The 20,425-nt window shown below is 48.0% G+C and overlaps 1 protein-coding gene across 3 annotated transcripts; it reads left to right on the forward strand.

The window, feature by feature from the left end:
• Positions 1 to 52: 52 nt before the first annotated feature.
• Positions 53 to 14,945, forward strand: UBFD1 (ubiquitin family domain containing 1). 3 transcript variants are annotated; one of them, XM_082362615.1, is made up of 7 exons: positions 53 to 232; positions 417 to 746; positions 1,636 to 1,844; positions 4,464 to 4,529; positions 4,691 to 4,796; positions 6,087 to 6,137; positions 8,631 to 8,713. In XM_082362615.1, coding segments are annotated over exons 1-7 (789 nt in total). In that variant the 5' UTR covers positions 53 to 207; the 3' UTR covers positions 8,633 to 8,713. The 3 variants fall into 3 exon arrangements, with proteins under 3 accessions (XP_082218741.1, XP_082218740.1, XP_082218742.1); XM_082362616.1 differs by lacking the exon at positions 6,087 to 6,137 and adding an exon at positions 11,194 to 14,945 and having other exon boundaries at positions 88 to 232; XM_082362614.1 differs by lacking the exons at positions 6,087 to 6,137; positions 8,631 to 8,713 and adding an exon at positions 11,194 to 14,945 and having other exon boundaries at positions 56 to 232.
• Positions 14,946 to 20,425: the final 5,480 nt, after the last annotated feature.

A 20,425-nucleotide genomic window follows, 5' to 3' on the forward strand; every position in this document is an offset into this window, starting at 1 on the left:
TTCCCGGGCCCGCCCCGCTGGGTTCTTGAAAGCTAAAGCGTGGCAGGGGCCGGGCCGGGGAAGCGGAGGAGGCGGGTCTCCATAGAAACCTCCACCTGTTTCCGGCCAGGCTGTGCGCGATTAGGGGCTGTTACCGGGGCCAATCTCAGTCAGCTCGCCTTTTCCCGGCGGCCTCTGCGGGAGCGGTGGGTGTTGTACACAATCATCATGGCGGCGGCCGGAGCCCCGGATGGTGAGTGTGGAGGCGGGTGGCGGGCGCCCGGGTCGGGCCGAGGTGAGGCGGGCGCCCCTGGGGGATGCGGCCTGGCGCGGCGGGGGGAGCAGCCTGGCTCGGGAGCGGCGGTTCGGCGGCGCCCGGGCAGAATCCGGTCCCAGGCCAGCCCGCGGCGAGCGCCCACCCCCTAACCCCCTTGCAGGCATGGAGGAAACTGGCATGGACACGGAGGCCGAGACCGTGGCGACCGAGGGGCCCGCGCGGCCCCTCAACTGCTTGGAGGCCGAAGCCGCGGCGGGGGCGGCGGCCGAGGACTCCTGCGCCGCGCGAGGCAGTCTGCAGCCTGCCCCGGCCCAGCCCCCTGGGGACCTCGCGGCCCAGGCCTCGGTCAGCAACGGCGAGGACGCGGGCGGCGGCGCGGGCAGGGAGCTGGTGGACCTGAAGATCATCTGGAACAAGACTAAGCACGACGTGAAGTTTCCCCTGGATAGCACAGGCTCCGAGCTAAAACAGAAGATTCACTCGATTACAGGTAATCCCCGTGGCTCTGACAGCCTTTCCCACTTCACCTGCCCAGTGTTGACGCTGTGCTAGGCACCGCGCTGGCCACTTTCCTTGCATCAGCTTTCTCAATGCTCACAACAGTCCTCCCAAGTAAGTAGTAATGTGCCCATTATTCAGGTGGGGAAAATGAGACCCAAAGTCAGAGCTAGTCCGTGGCTGAGCTGGGATTCAATGCCAGTTCTGACTCTTCGGGCCAAGTTTCTAACTCGTGCTTCTAACATCTCTAATAGAATCACCTAAGGCGCTTGTGAAATTTACAGCTCCTAGGCCCTTCCCCCTGGAGATTTTGATTCAGTGGGTCTGGAATGTGGCCAGGAATTATTTTTAGCAAATGTCTCAGGTACTTCTAATAAGGGAAGTTTAGGAAACACTGTTTTTGGCTCTCATGCTGGCCCCTTCACAGATGCTCGTATTACTTAGTTTTTTCTTATTTACAGCAGTTTGCCATCTGAAATGATTTTCTTTTTACATTTTCTGCACGTACCCTGTAAGCTCCATAAAAACAGAAGCCTTATTGGTTTCTATATCCCTGGGGTTTGTGGACTCTCACTTAATATTTGAGTCACAAGATGGTTGAGGAACAACTTGGAATGAATAATAGCTGATATTTATTGATCAGTTATTAAATACCAGGTGCTGCACTAAATGCTCCATATGTATTATATCTTAGTTCTTAAAACAAGTTCATACAGAAGGGACTATTGTCATTACTCTTATGAAGTTCTGGAGGCTTAGAGAGGTTGTGAATTGCCTGAGTGCACAAAAGTAATTGGCGATAGAGCAGTATTCACTTTCGGGTCTGTTGTGCAAGAATGTTTTTCGTTTCTTCCTTTCACTGTCCTCTACCTTTTCCCAAGGTCTCCCGCCTGCCATGCAGAAAGTCATGTATAAGGGACTTGTCCCTGAGGATAAGACGTTGAGAGAAATAAAAGTCACCAGTGGAGCCAAGATCATGGTCGTTGGCTCCACGATAAATGATGTCTTAGCAGTAAACACACCCAAAGATGCTGCCCAGCAGGACGCAAAGGCCGAAGAGAACAAGAAGGAGCCTCTCTGCAGGCAGAAAGTGAGTCTGTCGTGTGATTGTTGGTCCTGGGAAGTGTGAGGCTTTGTCCTCTCAAGCCTAGGCTGGTTGTATCCTTTCTAGAATAAGCTCCTTTTTGGACAGGGCCCATGATGGAAATTTATGGCAGCAGTTGGGTGCGGCTGGCTGTTGAGTGGAGGTGACAACTACCTGAGATTTGCATCTTTGTCTCATCTGGCGGGTCAGTGTGTCTCAAGTCTATCTACTTTAGGATAAGGCCTTTGTAAAGGCAGGCTTTAGACCAGGTATTGAAATGAAGCAGTTGTGGGTTTCTCTCCTATTTAGCGCCAGAGAAAAATGCCACTATTGGAATTAATCCTCCATTTTATACAAGTGCTTACATTTGTTTTTTGGCTTGTGGCTTCCCTCACGTCAACAAGCCCTTTTCTGGATAGGCATGGAAATCAGTAGCTTTCAGAGGTTCCTCTAAAACTGACTGTTTCAGGAAGCCAAATGAAGCTGACTAGGAAGATAGCTATGCTGATTTTCGTTTTTTCCCTCTTCCTGGTCTGTGAAATGGGGGCCTGAATTTTTACATGCTTTGTTGCTCATTTTGGATGGAAGAGATCCAGCCTGTTTTGTGCTCATTGTAGCCGTTCAGATTCTTTTTTGTAATTGGGAAAAGTAAGAGTGTTTCACTGTGGAAGGAACTGATTGGAAGAACCATCACTTGTGATCTTATCACCCAGCAAACCCCACTTGTAGTTATGGAGTCTCCTGGCCACTCTTAATGTGTTCCAGGAAAATAGATATTCTCAACTCAGTCTGTATCCTGAGGAGAGTAAACCAACCTTGACCAACATCAATTTCAGTGACCTTAGGCACCAAGGCACATGGCCAACAGTGTGAGAAGGACACAATTTTGTGTTACAGGTCTGTAATCCCTTATATGTGCTTCCAGAACCCCAAAAGAGTCTGAAAACCCAAGTGCTTTTATAAATTTGGCAGCAAAACCTGATCAGAATTAGTGTGAATAGTCATGTTTTGCCCTAGAAATGTTAACACATTTGATAACAAGGTGCTACCCTAGACTCCACAAAGAATATTATGTAGTGTATTTTAAAACTGTATTCCGAAAAAGAAAAAAACTATTACGTTTATAAAATCCTTAAAAAGTTTTAGACTTTATAAAGTACAAAACATTTGTCCATAGGGTTTCAGATAAGGGGTTGTAAACCTATATTAACATCTAAAATGTGTTTATTTGGACACTTTTGCCTCTAAATATGGAATGATAATGTAACTAAATGAGTGCATTTCCATTTTCATATCTTCCTCTGCCACAATGTGTGAAATTGTCAAATAGGAACATGTCAGAGGTGAATGAGCCTTCCCACTGGTTACACCCTTGGAGCATAACATGCCTCTTAAATCCAGGTTTTGAGTTACTACTGGTAGCTTAACAGGCTTTAGAAGTGTTCTCCACAGTGAAGGGAAAATTCTTCAAAAGGTATTTGTGAGCTATGAGTCCAGTTAGGCTTCTAATCCGCGCAGCTTTGTTCCATTGATGCCGGTTATGAGGCGTAACGTGGCCTCCTGAGAGGGACCCGTTCTCCTGGCTTTTCATCAGCTTGCTCAGGAATCTAGGGCTGATATGTAGAGTGACCTTTTGCTAGTAGTCTGGTAGTGTTGAGTTTATTCCTACCAGAGGGTTTCCACCGTGCCGGTGCGGGTTTAAGCTGGCTCTTGGCCACCTGGTGCTTAAATTCGATTAAATGTTTACCCTCTACCCACTTGTTACCCTACGGTTCTAGCTTGACCAGACAGCGACTGTACCTGTAAAGCCACAGATGGAGAGGAAACAAGACTCAGGCATTTGGGCCAGACAAAAACAGTTTTAGGGGGCCATGAGCCTAATTAGAACCCTTAATGAGCTGCTTCAAACTCCTGAGGTGGGAGTGGGGTTAGAGACTTCTTAATGTCAGGCTATAGAGTAATCAGCATTTGGAAATGTCGCTCCTGAGCTTTCTGTTTAGCTGGGGTTGAGGGTGGGGTTATGGGGAAGATTTCTGCAATGGATTGAGTCTCCATTTGTTGAAGAAGTGCCCCTTCTAGGCAGCTAAGCTGATTATCAGCATCCTTATAGGTTTCTTTGGGAGTTTAAGTTGACAGAAACGGCTGTCCTGTTCTGTACATGCCAGGAGAGCAAGCATCCTTTGTGGCCGTCTTATCGTGATGATTAGTTCTTTCAGTGGTGATTTCGGGGGAGGGGGAGAAGGAAGTAAAGTTTATTTGAATTAGCAATCTGGAAATCCTGATTGCTCTAGAGCTTTGATGTCTAATGTGGTAGCCACATGTGGCCGACTAAAATTCAGTAATATGAAGAATTCAGTTCCTTACTCATGCTAGCCACATTTCAAATGCTTAATAGCCACAAGTGACTCATGGCTACTGTTTTGGACAGCATAGATATAGAATATTTCCATCACGGAAATTTCTGCTGGGCAGCACTGCTCTGTAGTGTCAAAGGACCCATATCTGTAGTCACAAAAAGCTTTTGAACCAAAACATTAAGGTTTTATTCATTCTCTTTTTCAAAGAGGTAATAATAGACTAATGTGCAGTCAGCTGTTTCATTTAATTATCTCTTCTGACTTATAGCAACACAGGAAAGTGTTGGATAAAGGAAAACCTGAAGATGTGATGCCGTCTGTTAAGGGTGCCCAGGTAAGCCAAAATCCTTTGTGAGCAATCTGAAAGGGAACCAGGCTCACCTTCTGACTTCCTGAGGTTCCTGCAATCAGGTCCTCGACTCTTGTCCCGTCTTCTTTTCCTGTCTCGCCTTGTTTCTGGTTCCTCCCTCTCTTACCATGCTCTTGTGTCTCCAGGAGCGCCTGCCAGCTGTACCCTTATCTGGCATGTACAATAAGTCCGGGGGAAAAGTGAGACTTACCTTTAAGCTAGAACAAGACCAGCTGTGGATCGGCACTAAAGGTACGGACTGCTCTCACCTCTTCCTGGCTCACTGCCTCTCGTACCCTGCAGGGCGTGGCCTTGGGTGCAATTCCGCTCCTCATTCTGAAATCCTTCTCCACTGTGCTTTTGTGTGCTCCTGGCTTTCAATTTTGCTTTTTGATGCTCGCCTTCTATTTGGACCCTCTTCCCTCATTCTTTTTAGTCTGATCTCAGGGCCAATCCTTCAAACATTGGCTCTTCAGCTGCAGCCAAAACCAGAGGTTCCAAATGTGTGGCCTGAGGGCCAGGTCTAGTCCACAGACGAGGGTTTTATGAGTTTACACACAATCTGTGAAAATCAGGAGGTTTCACTGGATCTGATTTTTTTTTTTTTTTTTTTTTTTTTTTTTGGTGCTTCTCTTGAAAAGAAGCAAAAGATCTAGCCATTCTGGACCTGCATTTTCACATGGCAACGATCAGCCAGAGCCGAGCAGTGGCTTCAGGTGGTCCGTGCTATAGTCCTCACTGTTTCATTTATCTTTTATTGTAGCCAGCTTTATTCATTTATGTCACCTGCCTGGCTCCTGTAGATCAGAGTTTGCCCCTGTACTAGGGACCTGCCTCTCCTTCCCCGCCTGGTTGCCCTCTGCTTCCCCCCACCTACTCTGCCTGTGCCTGTGAATCAGGCTTGCTATTTGCTGGGAAGTGTCTCTGACTGTCCTCCCTCTCCCTTCCCCCAGATGGTTCAAAGTCTTGTCAGTTACATTCCAGAATTATCTATGTCCCTTTCTTTGCCACTCTGTTGCGCCAGTTAACTCCTAGCGTCTCAAAACTTGGTCTGTTAAAGCAAATTAATCTATATCCCTGCCCCATCTGGGATCTCTTTTGTCCTGCCCATCTTCTGTACTGGTTTTTCCTCACTGGTTCCTGTGCTCAAAAACCTTGCGCTCTTTAAGGCCAAGTTCAAATGCCTAAGCATAGTGTCCCGTATTCTCAACGATGGGGCCCAGTTAAGTTTCTGACCTCGCTTCCTGCCCCACTTGCATTGTTGTGCCCTACGTACTTCAACTGCATCACTCCCTGAGCTTCCCACCGTGCTTTGCACAGCTCATGTCTTTGCTCATGCTGTGCCCTCACCCAGAATGCCTACTTCGCATCCCTGTTGTTAACAAAGTCTTCCGAGGTCCTACCTAAATGTGCTCTCCTAATGAAGCCTTCCCTGATATCTCCCCCACCCTCCAAATGAATTGCTGCCCCTTCTGTTCATAGAGAGCCCCGTTATATCCTCAGAGCACTCATTACTCTCTGACTTGTCTGTCCCCCTGTTAGATTCCTGGAGGGAACCGAACATGCCTAATTCACCTGTTTCTGGCCAGCACTGTAGGTATTCAGTGTTCGAGGTAAATGGTAAAGAGAAGTATAGGGGATCTCATCGTCTGAGGTTACTTGGTTTCAGGGACAGGCCATTTAGTATGATTCTGCTTAAAATGGGACCAAAGTTTTATGGAAAATAATTGGAGTAAGGGTGACAGAGAGTGAGATTTTAATCATGTGAAATATGAAAATGTTTCTTGTTTTCAACCCTATCCTGATTCTTAAAATGAACAAAGACTGAAATGGCCAAAATGCTTGAGTTTTCTAACAAGTTTATGATTCCTTGCTATAGTCTTCATTTCACTTTCGACTCTAACTGCATGGGCAAAAAGCAAGTTGTGCATAATATTTAAGGGCTTTCCCAGTATTCCCAGGGGCCTTTGAACCCTTTAGCAGGTCATTCTCTTCTGCAGAGCCTGTCACATCATCAGTTTTTTTTAATTGTGAGCTGCCCTGCCTCTTGTCAGGTTGTCACTTATTCATGACCTTGCAGGTGATTTTGCTTAGTTCTCCACCATTGCATTGACTTGCTGAGACCCCGCCTCTTCCTAGGCTTGCACTTCACTCGGGCAGCCTAATGGGAGGCAGGGGCTAAGGATGCTGGCCCAGAGGGTGGGTGCAGGCAGGGGAGCTGGACGAGGACTAAGTGTGTAAGTGTTCGTTGGTTCCTCAGGGAGTGTTTTCAGGTTATGAAGTTGTGTAGGAAACAACATCGTAACTGCAGGGGCTAAAGAGAACCTCCCACACGTGAGTTAGAGGTTTTATTTCAGCTTGTAGGAGCAGCTGCCTTTCTGCTTTGGCACAAAGGCAGAGCTCTAGAAGAGTCTTGATGTATCAGGGCTTCAGAGCTGTTGAGAGCCGCATTACTCACTAGCCTTGTTAAAGAGCCTGGCCATGAACATTCATGTCTTCAAGGGTTGACCAAGGCGGGGCTTTCCATTCCCACCCAGACTGCTGTGTCAGTGTACCTCAGGCTTTCTTCTCACTTGGGAGCTCAGGAGTCCTGTCACCTGAGTGTCCTCAGCACTGTCTGAGGAGGACAGCTTGTTCTGGGAGTTGGCTGCCAGCCACTGGCTTCATCTTTCTGCTGACGTGACCATCCCAGCCGCTAGTTGGCCTCTTTCTCGATGGGGTGCTTTACCGAGTGGCACTCAAGGGCTCCTGCGGTAGCGTCTGTAGAAGGCAGTACTGACAGCCTCAGGCCCAGTGGAGGGAGAAGAATGAGCTCCAGGCAGGAACTGGGACCTGTGACCACGTGGAGCCGCCTCGGGGGAGCATGTGCCCTGCTTGTAGGGAACTCGAGTCTCTAATCTAGCTGATTGCTGTCACTCAGGAATGTGGGCCCAGGATTGTTGAATCTTCTGTGTTTTCAAGAGAAGTCAGAGGTCCGTATTTTTGCATGAAATCTCTGGACAATTCAAAATGGCTGGTGTTTAAAAAAGTTTCCATCTTAAAGATAAGTGCTGGTCAGGTCCTACCTGTGGGTCACTGTTTTAGAGCCACTGGAAGTCAAAATCTGAATGAACATCTTCAGGTCCCATCTCCTCACCCCCATTTTTCAGAGACCAAGGCCCACAGGATGGAAATAACATGTCTCAAGTCACCAACTAGACGACAAGTCAGGGCTCTAAGTTCCTGGTTTGTTTTGTCAACTTACCCATTTTCCAGATTTTGCTTTCTGCAAAGCCTGTAATGAGTTTTCCGGCTTGGTTTCTCCATGTGCTGAGAACTCCTCCCTGTCCCTGAGGTGTCTGCTGCTTCTGGGCGGTGGCTTTGTCGTGCGGGTGCCCCCGGCTCTCCCGCCACCAGCCCTGTCCTGCCGCCCTCGGCTCACCTCCAGTCTCATCTCACTCCAGGCATCCCTCGCTGCCTCCTCTGTCTTACCTGCCATCCTTGAACTTGCTGCAAAATGTCTTCTGACCCCATGTGATAAGTGGCATTTAGAGTGTTAATCATAAGAGGTTATGAATGCTCTCAGAGAACTTCCTTCAAGTGTGTGTATTTGGAGGGGTGGGGGGCCAAGGGAGGGAATGGGGGGGGAGGGTGAGTGAGCAGGATCAAGGGATAGAAACTGGTCTGAAAGCCCCAAGCATCCCCCTTCCTGTACGAGTCACAGGGGCATGCAGTTGCCTCTTTATGGTCCCCTTGACTATCCCAGGCGCCAAAGACCTCAGCCAGGGCTGGGCTTGGCAGTAAGGTTGCAGAGGAATTTCTTGGGTGTTTATTAATCATCAGACGTTACAGAGTAACACCAGGCAAGCGATACCTCTGCTCTCAGAAACCTTTAATATACCTCTGTCAAGTCCGGTTCCCCATTTGCTCCTAAGAAGTTCCCAACTCCCAAGCAGGGCTGGAGGTGTACTGACCAGAAGATCTCTCCCGTCGTCCCTAGAGGGTGGAGGTAGATTCCCCCGGCCACCAGCCCTGAGGAGGGACTGCTGAGTCACAGGAGTAGAGCAGGGGGGCCTTTAATAATCACTGTAATCCCTCTTAACTTAGAGCGGACTGAGAAATTGCCCATGGGTTCCATTAAAAATGTGGTCAGTGAACCTATCGAAGGACACGAAGACTACCACATGATGGTAAGTAGCCGGCGTGGCCTAGCCCTCACTAGTCTCCTGCTTCTGCTCCTCCAGCAGGGAGTGGACTTTCCACTGAGGAGAACACTCAGTGTTGAGAAGACACACAGGTTTAAGACCCTCATGTTGTCTTCGTGTTCTTAGAACTTAATCCGTGACCTATTCCTCGTTCTGTTTATTTTGCAAACCGCACCCCGCCCCCAGCAGTTTAAAGGGGGTACACTTTATCTCTTTTGCATCTCTCATATCTGTAATGTTTTGTTTTTAGACCAGGAAAATAAATGTAAAGAGGAGGTTAATGGCTTGTGGGTCTTCATTTTCAGTTTTGTCTTGCGTATGAAACAAAACCTCCCACTCGCCTTGGTGTCTGTGAGGGCACCAGGCTGCCCCTCTCTGCAGTGCTGTTGCTTACCCCAGGGGGCAGCCATCGAGTGGCCGAGGACCCTGTGGGGAGGGGGGAGTCTGTGACCTGGTTAAGCATGGAGCTCTGCTCTAAAGAGAGCGGCTGCTCTTTCCCAGACAGCGTGTCTGGAGGCGTTCTCCAAGTCTGCGGAGCAGAGCAAGAGTTCCGTGGCGAGACTCCCTGAGCAGCTTAGGCAGACACCTTCTGTTTCCCCAGCACTGTTGAAGGGACTGCTTTAAAAATGGAGTTCAGCCACCTTGCTCCGAAGTTGCTGTGCCAGGGGCCTGACCTGAGCAGTGACAGGGTGCGGGCGGCGCTGCCTCCCTTGCTCGGCCTAGGAGGTGACAGTGATGCGGCCATGTCGTCGGCCCAGCCCAGGGAGGAGCAGGGGCTAGCGGTCCGGCCTGCGGGTTGGCGTACAGAGTTCACGGCAGAGGGAGGTGCGGGGAGGTCCAGGAAGAGCGGATCTCGAGGCACGGCAGTTCTCTCTGGGCAGATGACAGGTCCCCTGGCTCTAGGAAGTCAGCCGGTCGTGTCCCCTCTGCTGCCCTGTCGGGCTCTGTCAGCTCAGGGGCTGCGTCAGGCCGTGGCCGGCAGTGCAGCCCTGGGTGCGAAGCTCATGGGTGTGGTGCCTCCGGGCACTGGTGACGACAACACAGGGCCTCCTTTCAGGCCCTCGGGCGCCCCTTCCGCCACTAGTCTCTGTAGTCTTTAAAGGATTGCAGGTGATTTGTTTTGCCTGCTCAGTGATTTTTTCTGTTTTAAAAGTTGGATTTTAATATTTTCAGCTGGGCCCCTTCACTCCCTTTCGAAACATCTGTCTCACCAGTTTGACCCGGTAGGGTTTGCAGTCCCAGTTTTCAGACAGCCTGGGAAGAAGGATTTCAAACAAGTAGAGTGGACCATTTCGGACATCTTTTAAGGAGGTGGTGTGGACGGCTAATGCCTTTGTATTTAGTTTAAATGCTGATTTCTCTCTGGAGTCATTGCTGGCAGAGGTGGGTTCTAATCGCCCCCTTTCTTTTCTAAACACCATTAAGTAGCACCTTGGCCTTTGTCTTAATGAAAGTGTTTATTTCCCTCTTTGCAGATGCCATTTCACTAGCTAGATTCACAGGTCACCTTAGAAAAAGGGGGAATGTCACCTTAGAGAAATGTTAAAAAGCACAGAAAAGGACCGAGAGTGCTATAACAAACCCATATATCCATCACCAAGAAATGACTATTGTAAATATTTTGTAACTTGTTTTCAATCTTGCTTTAAATAAAAGAAAATATACCAACAGTGAATGTCCCCATTGTCTTCCCCTCCCCCCATTGCCATTATCATGATTTATCATGTGGATCCTTCCCATCTCTGTGCGTTTATTTTCATGTATATCCATGACCAAGATACGGTATTGTTTTGTGTTTTTTCAGTTTTCATAAATGGTATCATGGTATGTATCGTTCTGCAACTTGCTTTTTTTTTGGTTCGACATTACGATCTGTCTGTATTAACTCTAGATCCAGTTCATACCTTTAAAAAGTAAATCCAGTATTCATACGAGTAGGTCACTTTTAATTTTGCGTTCCCTTACTGATGGATATGTAGGTTGTTTCCAGGTTTTTATCATTTCTGACAGTGCTGCTTTGAACACTCATGTCTGTTTCCTCCTGCATGTGTGACAGTTTTCCTAGGGCAGTGGTTCTCAAACTGGTCTCTGGATCAGCAGTATTATATCACCTGGGAACTTGTTAGAAATGCAGATCCTCAGGCCCCGCCCCACCTCTCCGGGACCAGGAACTTTAAGGGCTGGAGCCCACCAGTCTGTTCTAACAAGCCCCCAGCTGGCTCTGCTGCACACGCGAGTTCGGGAACCACCGCTTTAGGATCGGCTGTGCCTAACTCTCCCACCTTTTTATGTTTTATTTATCCATTTATTTTTGACAGGAGAATGCTCCCCATGTGCACAGTTTTTTTTTTTCCCCCCTTCCCTTTTTAATTAATTCACTTCTCAGCCCTCCCCGTGTTTGTTGTGCTGCCTGCTCAGTCTCCTGACCTCTGAAGTACCGCTTGGTTTTCCTTTTTCCCTTCCAGGCGTTTCAGTTGGGCCCCACGGAAGCCTCTTACTACTGGGTGTACTGGGTTCCAACTCAATATGTGGATGCAATCAAAGACACTGTGCTGGGGAAATGGCAGTATTTTTGAAAGCACTTTCACCTCTGGCCCAGGAGACTGACCCAAAGTGAAGGACATTGCTGGGAGAGGCCTGCAGCATCCCTGGATTTCAGAGTTCTGGAACTTTGTTCAAAAAAAATCTATATCCACTCTAAGGTGATGTGGTGACTGAAGCCAGAGGTGATGTACTTTCACCATTAGCTTAATTTTAACTTAAAATCACCGGTTCCCTTTCTTGCAGTCAGCTTCATACCATTTTTAAAAGTCAATATGGTGGAAATCAATAAATCTGAATTCTGAACATGTTGTGTGGAATACTCTTAAGTGTGTTTGAGAGTAGATCTACCAATTTTGTTTAGAAAGGAATGATCGAAAGCTTTCTGGTTTCTTTCTTTCTTTTTTTTTTTTTTTTTTTTGTTTTAAGTGATTTCACCTCAACTATTTTCATGAATCTTTGGTTGCAAACATTTGGACTGCGTTGTGATGAGTTGGGGTGGGTTTTTCCCTCTCTTATATGAAATTGTATGCAGAATGTGGGGTTAGTAAGCCATATTTCTCTGTCCATTGATTCAGAATGAATTCTTTCCCTTTTTATTTTCCCACTTCCTAGATTGGAATTTATGTTTTAAAAACCCAAAGATGTCAGTTGCTCCTTTTGTACCTCATTACCACCTCCTTTCCTGGCTTCCCTCTTGCCACGCTGCTGCTCGTGAACACGAGGCGGGAGAGGAAGAGCTGTGGGTCTGGTCGGGGTCGCTCACACTGGCCGTGGTGATTGTTGAGCAGCAGAGTGTGTCGTGGTGACTCCTGTCTGAACGTCTTGCCCTTTGGGCCCCGATCTCTGGGGAGATCCGCTGCCGCTTTGACGGTTGTCTGCAGCCCTCACTGGTTCGGCTTTGAGGCCCAGCCTGGCACAGGTGTGCCTGGGTAGGCCGACAAAGACCTCTTTGAGAGGAGCCAGGTGGAAGCCAGCTCTACAGCCCTACAGCCACAGACCCAGATCGTTCTTTCCTTAGAAGTTTCGAGAAATTCTTCAGCAGTCCAATGATTCTTTCAATTACGCGTCTCCATTGGGTCCTTCTGCTCATGCATTATGTTCAAGTGTCCTTCATCCCAGGTTCAGAGATGCTGCCTTTCTCAAGAAGAAGACATCTGACCTAGTGGGTTGGCCGATGTATTTAAACATCGAAAATGGGATAAATGGCTTTCGTGATCAGCTCTCCCTCTTCTGGTTTTAGCCCTGATGTTCTTTGTCCACGTGAAGTTCTCTTGTCTCCCGGTGGCTTGGTTGACTCTGGAACGAGGGACGGTCTCTTGGTGAATGATACCCTTTGTGCTGTTCGCTGTTGCTCTGCTGCTGTCTTTGCAATTCTCCTCTCACTGGTGCAGGCCCTCATAGTAAGGTTTGGCGAGAGATGTTCCAAACTTCACACTTTGGATTCTAGACTGTTACCCCTCATTCTGTGAAACGTATTAGCATGTGTTCACCTAAGATGACTATTCCTTGTGAGCCAGTTTATGGTGATATTCTGCGCCCTTCCCTTCTAAGCTGTAGTTCAGGAATCCAGCCCATCCAGACAGACTCTTGCTTTTCGTGGTGTAGTCAATGCCAAGTTATGCATCTGGGCAGGAAAATCTACTCTTGCTTTTTTGGGGGGCATAAGTATGTACGGGAAGTGTAGTGTTCAGGAAACTGCCTGTTTTTCATCCTTGAAAAAGGAGCAGCGACTGTAGCTTTTCTGTCCTCGTTGGCCCGCAGCTCCTGGAGAAAAGAGTGCTTCTTTGCTACTTGTTGAAGCCTCCCTCTGCAGTTGACGGGCCTACAGAGGAAACGGTCACGTAGCAGGAAGAGCGTCACCTCTGTTTGAATACTGCCCTTTCTGTCGGCCGGCGTCCCTGTCCCGGGGGCTTGTCCTGACGGTGCCACACGCCTGCTTTTGGTCTCTTGCAGCACGCGTCTCCGTCCCCAGACTGGCCGCGTGGGGCTGCTCTCTGAGGCCCTTCCTGCCAGGTCTCCTCACTTGCCCCACTCGTGCGGCTGCCCGTGCCACCTGACGCCCCTCCCTCCCGGCGACAGCGTGTGTCCCGTCCGTCTCCCTGCTCCCCGAGGGCCAAACCGCCTCTCGCTCAGGCTGGTGTCATCTCAAGACAGGACCAAAGCCTGTGTGAGCCTTTTTATTTTAAGTAAAATGGTGCTTTTTTCCTTACTTGGAGATATATAAATAATGTAAATGACATCTTTTCGTATGGACCTGTCTGAGTGTTGCTTTACAGAGCTCACTAAATCTGCTGGAACCATCTTGGGCTCTGGCTCCCGACTCCGTGGAGACCTTGCTGGAAGTCCCGGAGAGCCGAGGGGGCGGCACCAGGAGCCGCTGGGAGGAGTGTTGGGTGTAGAGCCGTGCCAGGGTCCCAGCAGTATTCACTAGCTTGTCACTCGGCCCCGTGAGTGGTCGCTTCATCATCATCTTACGGTCCAGAACGTACTGACTAAACCTGTGTTAGCAAACTGAGACTCTTTGCCCTTCGGTAGCCTCGCGGTGTTCATTTTTCCCTCAGGATGCTTTCTGGGCAGAGCCCTGGCTGTGGTCTCCCCGCTGCGACCCGGGGCGTGCGTGCAGGGCGGCGTGGCCGGGGCTGCTGCTTTCTCTCAGGAGGTCGTGCCGGCGGTCCCCCTGCAGGGCTCGCTCGCACACAGGCAACCTGCCTTTCCTTCCCTCCCTGCGGCGACTTGGCAGGATAGTGACCAGCTGGTCCCTGCGGCGGCCTGGCCCCTCGGCTCTGTTCCAGTCAGTCTGGTCAGAAAATGTAGAAAGACAGTCCCGACACTTGCTGGAACTCTTTGGTATTAAGTATTTTAATGGATGACGGGCCTTTTGCAAGTAGCATTAGCTCTTTTTAAATGAAGTCGAACTGAACTAAGGATGCACTTTCTCCGGAGTTGCTGCTTTAGATTACAAGGGGCAAGGAGACTCACTTTGCCACGTCTCTGAAAAGTTGCTGTATTTCAGCCGGAAGGGGCTCCCTTTCTTCTTACTCTCACTCTAGCCACGTGCCTGGAGGAGCGGTCCCAGGCTCCCGCACTTGGCCCGCCCTCTTTGCCGGGGGCAGGGAAGGGCGTGGGATGGACCCCGGGTGCCAAGGGCCACGCAAGGGCGGCTTGCTTTCCACCGCATCCTCTGAGGGACGCCTCTTTCTCTCCTTGCCTTTGCTCATGCCTGTTGTCTTGGGAAAGGATGGTCCCTTTGTCTTAAGGCTTTGTGAAAAAGTCATCTCCAGTTAAGACTGGCCCCTGTTTCCTTCTTAGAGGGGCCTGGTGGCCTTTCTGAAGTTATAGGCGGTCAGGAGCCCTCCAAAGCGCACGACGTCTGGCAAATTTACCTGCCAGGCTGGGTGGTTCTACTGCTTTCTGAATTTCTAAAAATCTCTTTCTTTCTTAACCAGTTCTGCAGAATTATTTGACAATATACATAAGTACCATGTTTTCCTTGTGGTGTACGCTCTGTTCTGGTTATTGTTTTTAATCAAATGCCTGTTTGGGAGGAGATGAACGTATTTAGTCTATTAGATTTGCGCTGCTGGATTTTTTTTTTAAGTGTAACCTTGACTAGCTGTCTTATTGTTTATCCTGTAAGATTAGTCTATCAATTAAAGTTTGATAATTAATTGCGTCTCCTTTTCCTTCCAATTCTTCACGCGCCTAATCTGTACTGGGGATTGACCAACATTTGGAACTGGGCCCAGAGCCATTTTTGGCCAGCTGTGGTGTACCATGTTACCTTCTTACTTATTTGGCGTATACGTATATCCAAATTTGTTCCTGCTGAAAACAGTTGATAAAGGGGTTTGATTTGTTTTACGCTGTGTCAGTCACACTACCACCTCGGCAGTCAGCCACGTCCCTGTTAGGGCTGCTCTCCTTGGCCCGGCCCCCAGGTGTTGGAGGGGAAGCTGCCTCCCAGCCCTTACGCCTCCCGCCTAGCGCCTCGTGTGACTTCACTCTTCGAGGACGTGTTTGGTGAAACACTGAGACGGAGCTGCAGCTCTAGCCTCAAGCTACAAAGACCCAGGAGGAGGGAGGGAAATCTGTTACCAAAAATGGGACAAAAGCAGAATCCTTGGCACAAAGAGTGACTATAGTTTGTCAGAACTGGTTTTGACCCAGCACCACTCCCACTGGAACCCTCTCTTCTCTTCCCCCTGCGTTGTAAATGTTCCTGAAGGTTCTGGTCTCACTGGCCCTTCCTGGCTCTTTTCCACTTTTCCAATACCTCATAATCCTGAAACAACACTGTTAGATTCTTAAGCCTCTAACTGTTACATGGGAGGGAGGGACGGGTGGGGCTGTGCTATATGCTGTTCGTTGCCTGATGCCCACCTAGAGAATCTTCGGTCTGCACAGAGGGTACTTCTGGATTCTATCCCAATTCTGAACCGTTATTGCCAGCACCTTAAAACGAATAGGATGATTGACCCTCCTAAGATGGAGAATGAGATAAACTCCAGTCTGAATTTCTTACCATATTTGGGGGGGTAGATATCTTGGCATTTTCTCAACTGTGGGTAGCTAACAGAACACTTTCTACAACAGGATCCCACAGAACAGACTGTCATTAGGGCAGGAGGCAAGGACTTCTTCCTGCTTTTGCCCGAGCGGTCCGTCTAGCCCATGCCGGCTGTAGGAAGTTGACGTGCTTTCCACCCTGGAGGCCTGTGCCAACACCACCCGGCTGCTTCTAGCTGGGATTAACCTCTGGCTTTTCCAGTTCATCAAGGCTATTTTTGTTCTGAAGCCTTGTTAGCCTATCTTATTCTACTGATAGAACCTTTCCTACTCTGCACCGCATTTTATAACTCCTAGCTTTCAAGTTTCTTCTATTTTTACCGCTTTCCTCCATATCTAATTTCAGTCCCTTGCTGTCTTCCCTTTTTTGTTTTGGAAATTTTCAAACCTACAGAAAGTTGAAGAATGCTAGTGACCACCTCATGCTTTCACCTGGGTTCATCAGGTGTCAAAATATTAACTCCATTTGCTTTCTCTCACATCTCACATTTTGCTGAAGCATTTGACAGGCATGCAGACATCATGACACTTCACCTGTGAATATTTAAGCAGCATCTCTGAAGAATAAGGCCATTGTTATACCTAAGTATGACACGGTTACCTCACCTAAGAAAACTAATATCAATTCAGCAATATCATCTAATATACAGATGATATGATATTAGTAACATGGTCTAATATATCTTCTAGAACTGTTCTTTCCAATCAGTAATCCTTATGTTTTTGAGTCCTTCTCCCAAGTCTTGTATTTTTTTTTTAAATACCCTTTTAACTTCTCTGTTGTTGCTAGTCCTGGCTTTTCTCTCTCACTTTAAAGTAATCTCCCATATGTTTTTAATCGTAATTTCACGGTGACCCCGACTCTCTTTCGCTTCCCGTCGTGAGTCTTGTACCGTCTGTTACTGCAGCTTCTGGAGCTGGGGTTCAGGAGGAGGCTGTCAGGGAACTCGCGCCCCCGCTGGCTAGAGTCCCCCTGTCCTCTGATCACTCTGGCTTCCCTCCCACATCTAAGTCTGAGATTTAAGGACTCCAGGGGTCCGTGACTGAGGACTCTTGGTTATTGGTGACAAACCCAATTCACATGAATTACGCAAGAGGATTTGGCTCATGTAACCAGAAAATCCGGAGTGTCAGACCTAGGCCTATGCAGGCGCTTAAGTCACATCAGGCGCCTGACCCTCCAACTCCTGGCTCTGCTTTGTTCTCTCTTGACTTAGCTTCTACCAGACTTGCAACCCCAAGGGAAAGAGAATTGTTTTCTTCCGCAAGAATTCCAGAGTAGAAATACCAGACAGGGCTCTTATTGGCTTGTTACTCGGCCCTCCACAAGCACACAAACATAATAACCTTAGCGTCCGAGACATGTGTTAGTTGACTTCGGTTCATTGTGAGTCTGGGGCTTTCAGGTGAATACTGCAGACTGTAGAAAACAGCAGCTGTGGCAGACCACCCAGCAGGGACTGGACCTCTTGCTATGTGCCAGGTAAATCACTTGGAAAGGACCTTCTTTAGGGTTCCAGCCTTGGTGAAGAGTGGGTTCCTCTTCTGGACCCTCTCTCCACGGGGGACTTGCTCTTAAATACTCTGCCTGCAAGTCCCGTAACATCAGCTCCTTCACTGAGTCTGTCCATTGGCAGGCACCGGCTCAGATTACGCACACGCGTTACATTGTCACCACTCCACCACGTCCCTCTTGTCAGCCCCACTTTACCCATCGGAGGAAACTTAGGCTTAGGGAAGTGACTTAGCCAAGGTCATATGCCTGTCAGGGACCAAGGCTGTGATTCAGAACCCAGATATGCCTGACACCAGAGTCTGTGCAGATGCTCATGGTATTGTTGAGAACTTAGGAAAGAACTTGGCTACTTCTTGTCTTGCTTTCATAGTTTTTCTTCTTTTCTCTCCCCAGTTTAATGTCTTAAGGGCACTAACTTGTGTTTGTGACTTGTTTTGTAAACTTCGAACCTTGACATTTATTGCTTGGCTACCATTTAAAAAACTAAGACAGTAAGTAATACATGGGCACTTGATAGAGAAATTTCAAGGGGTAAGTCTCACACAGTTCTCCTAGCTTCTCCACCCCAGCTCTGTTCCCCCTCTGAAGGAAGCAGAATTCACTTTAGGCTTAAGCACTAAGAGGCCATCTCATGAGCAGAGGGTCAGTCATTCCCACGTAAATCCCTTATCAGAGGGAGAGGGGATCCGCAGTGGGAACTTCGCAGTAGGAGGGAACAGGCCCAGGGGAAGCACCTCACAAACACTCTGACTCAGCCCGGAGTTTTTCTTGAGATCTGGCTCATTATCTGTCATCTGCTTGGGCATCCCACAAATAAATCCATCATCCCAAACTGAAATTATATCCCTCTTCTTTTTTTTTTTTTTTTTTCAACTTTTTGGCTGTGCCACGTGGCATGCAGGATCTTAGTTCCCCGACCAGGGAATCGAACCCACTCCCCCTGCAGTGAAAGCGTGGAGTCTTAACCGCTGGACCGCCAGGGAAGTCCCTGTCTCCCTCTTCAGTACGACCCTCCTCTATTCCCTGTTTCAGACAGCAACTCACCCAGCACCAATAGCCCAAGCCATAAGCTTGAGAGATACCCTAGACTTAACTTCCTCCGTCAACTGACCAAGTGCTGCTATCTTTATCCCCAGAATATTTTTGCAATCCATCTTTCTTTATCCCATCCTCCAAATCTGCGTCTTTCTCTTGGGTTCTTCTAGTAACCAGCAAACTCATCCCCTTCAGTCCACCCTTTGCCGCCAACCGCTGAGCTCAAGTATAGCTGACTGGGTCTTCCCTGCGGAAAATCCCACACCCACTGCCGACAAGTTCCTTACCAGATGGTAGGGCCCTCCTTCGTGACCTGATCCCGGCCACAGCTTGAACCACAGGCCCCCTCACCCATGAGTTCACGCTCCAGCCATATCCCTGCTTGAACAAATGACATCTGTGCACACGGGGGCGCTTCCATGTCTCCTGCCCTTGCCATGGGGCTGACCCTGGCAGAGCCTTAGAAACTCTGCTCAGGCTTCACTGCCTGGGAATGCCTTTCCCAAGCCTCCCTCCTCAGCTTCTGCTGAACGACTCTCAGTTTTCACAGATTTTTAATACTTCTGTTTTTCGTTTATTACACAAAGCATGGTATTTATAATTTAGAAAATACTGATTAGTGAAGATAAGCCAATGTTATTTCTACCACGTGGTGGTAATCTTTAACATTTTGGTATGTGTTTTATGGAAATGGAATCATGCCGTTTATAGTCTCTTTTCACTTAAAACACCAATCTTTCATTGTGTAAAATTATCTCTATTTAACCAATCCCATATCGTTGGATATCCAGTTGTATGCCATCAATACACTTGTTACATGTATCATGTTGAATTTTCTCTTTATTTTCACAAATTTCAAACAGGATAGTTGACAGCAGTACAGTGAATGCCCATATACGTGCATATACCTGTCAGCTAGTCACCATTTGTTAACAGTTTTGCTACTGTTTTTTTTTTTTTCCTGAACCATTTGAAAGTCAGCTGCAGACATCTTGATGCTTCAAGATGTATTAAGTATGTATCTCCTGAGAATAAGGTTAGTTTATTACATAATACTGATTATATCTAAGAAATTTAACACTTGTCTTATCACCTGTGTAGAGTCCAATTGTCCTCAAAATGTCTTTTTTTTTCCCCAAACCTTTCAAGCTTCACATTTCCCATGAAGTTGATGTGTCTCTGGTCTCCTTTAATTTAGTTACCCTGTCCTTTTTGTCCCATATCATTGGGGTTTTTTTTTAAGTCCCACCTTCTGGATTTGTTTGCTCATGATCAGTTTTATCAATACCAGAGGTGACATGTCCTCAGTTCATCACGTCAGGTATTGGTGATGCTGAATGTGAAACATCATCTGGATTTTAACTGTCTCCTGTATTAGATGGTGAGCTACCTGAGAGCAGAGACAATCTTTATCCTTGTGTACCGAGGCCCTGCCTCGGGGCGTGCACCGCACATGGTGAGCACATCGTTGTTTCACTGGGTACGTGAGTGCACTGGCTGTCTGGGAGACACAGAAGAGCGACGGGGCCACACTCAGGTCATGACAGGCCTCCCAGCCACCCTCTCACGAAGGGCCCTGCCTACAGCAGACACACTGATCCTCGAAGGCACTCGTGGGAGACGATTAAAAACTATGCACACAATCCCATTTATCCTAATTCACGCACTTTGGAATGCTACATTTGGCCAGTTTGCTGCCTATGTATAGTGGCACACAGGTCTCTCAGAGAACTTTCCAGCAAGTTTTTAGACCAGAAAGCCCTCTGCTGTTGTTTGAACACCCAGATCTTTAATAGCATCATCAATGAGTAATGTGTGTGATTCAGTGAGCTTTTTTTCCTCATTCTGGCTCCTTCGGGACTTAGCTACAGAATGATGTGAAGGGGCCATTTCACTGCAGGTGTATGGTTAAGAGGTTAGCAAGCAGTCACTTCGCTGGCAGTACTGCTGGACTTCATGATCTTAGGCAGCAATAAAGACAGATGCAATTTTTGGTAAAATGTGCAGCTGCCATGGGGGTTAAAATAGCGAGGAGG

This window comes from Balaenoptera borealis (assembly GCF_965194805.1).
Source record: "Balaenoptera borealis genome assembly, chromosome: 16".
Taxonomy (NCBI): domain Eukaryota; kingdom Metazoa; phylum Chordata; class Mammalia; order Artiodactyla; family Balaenopteridae; genus Balaenoptera; species Balaenoptera borealis.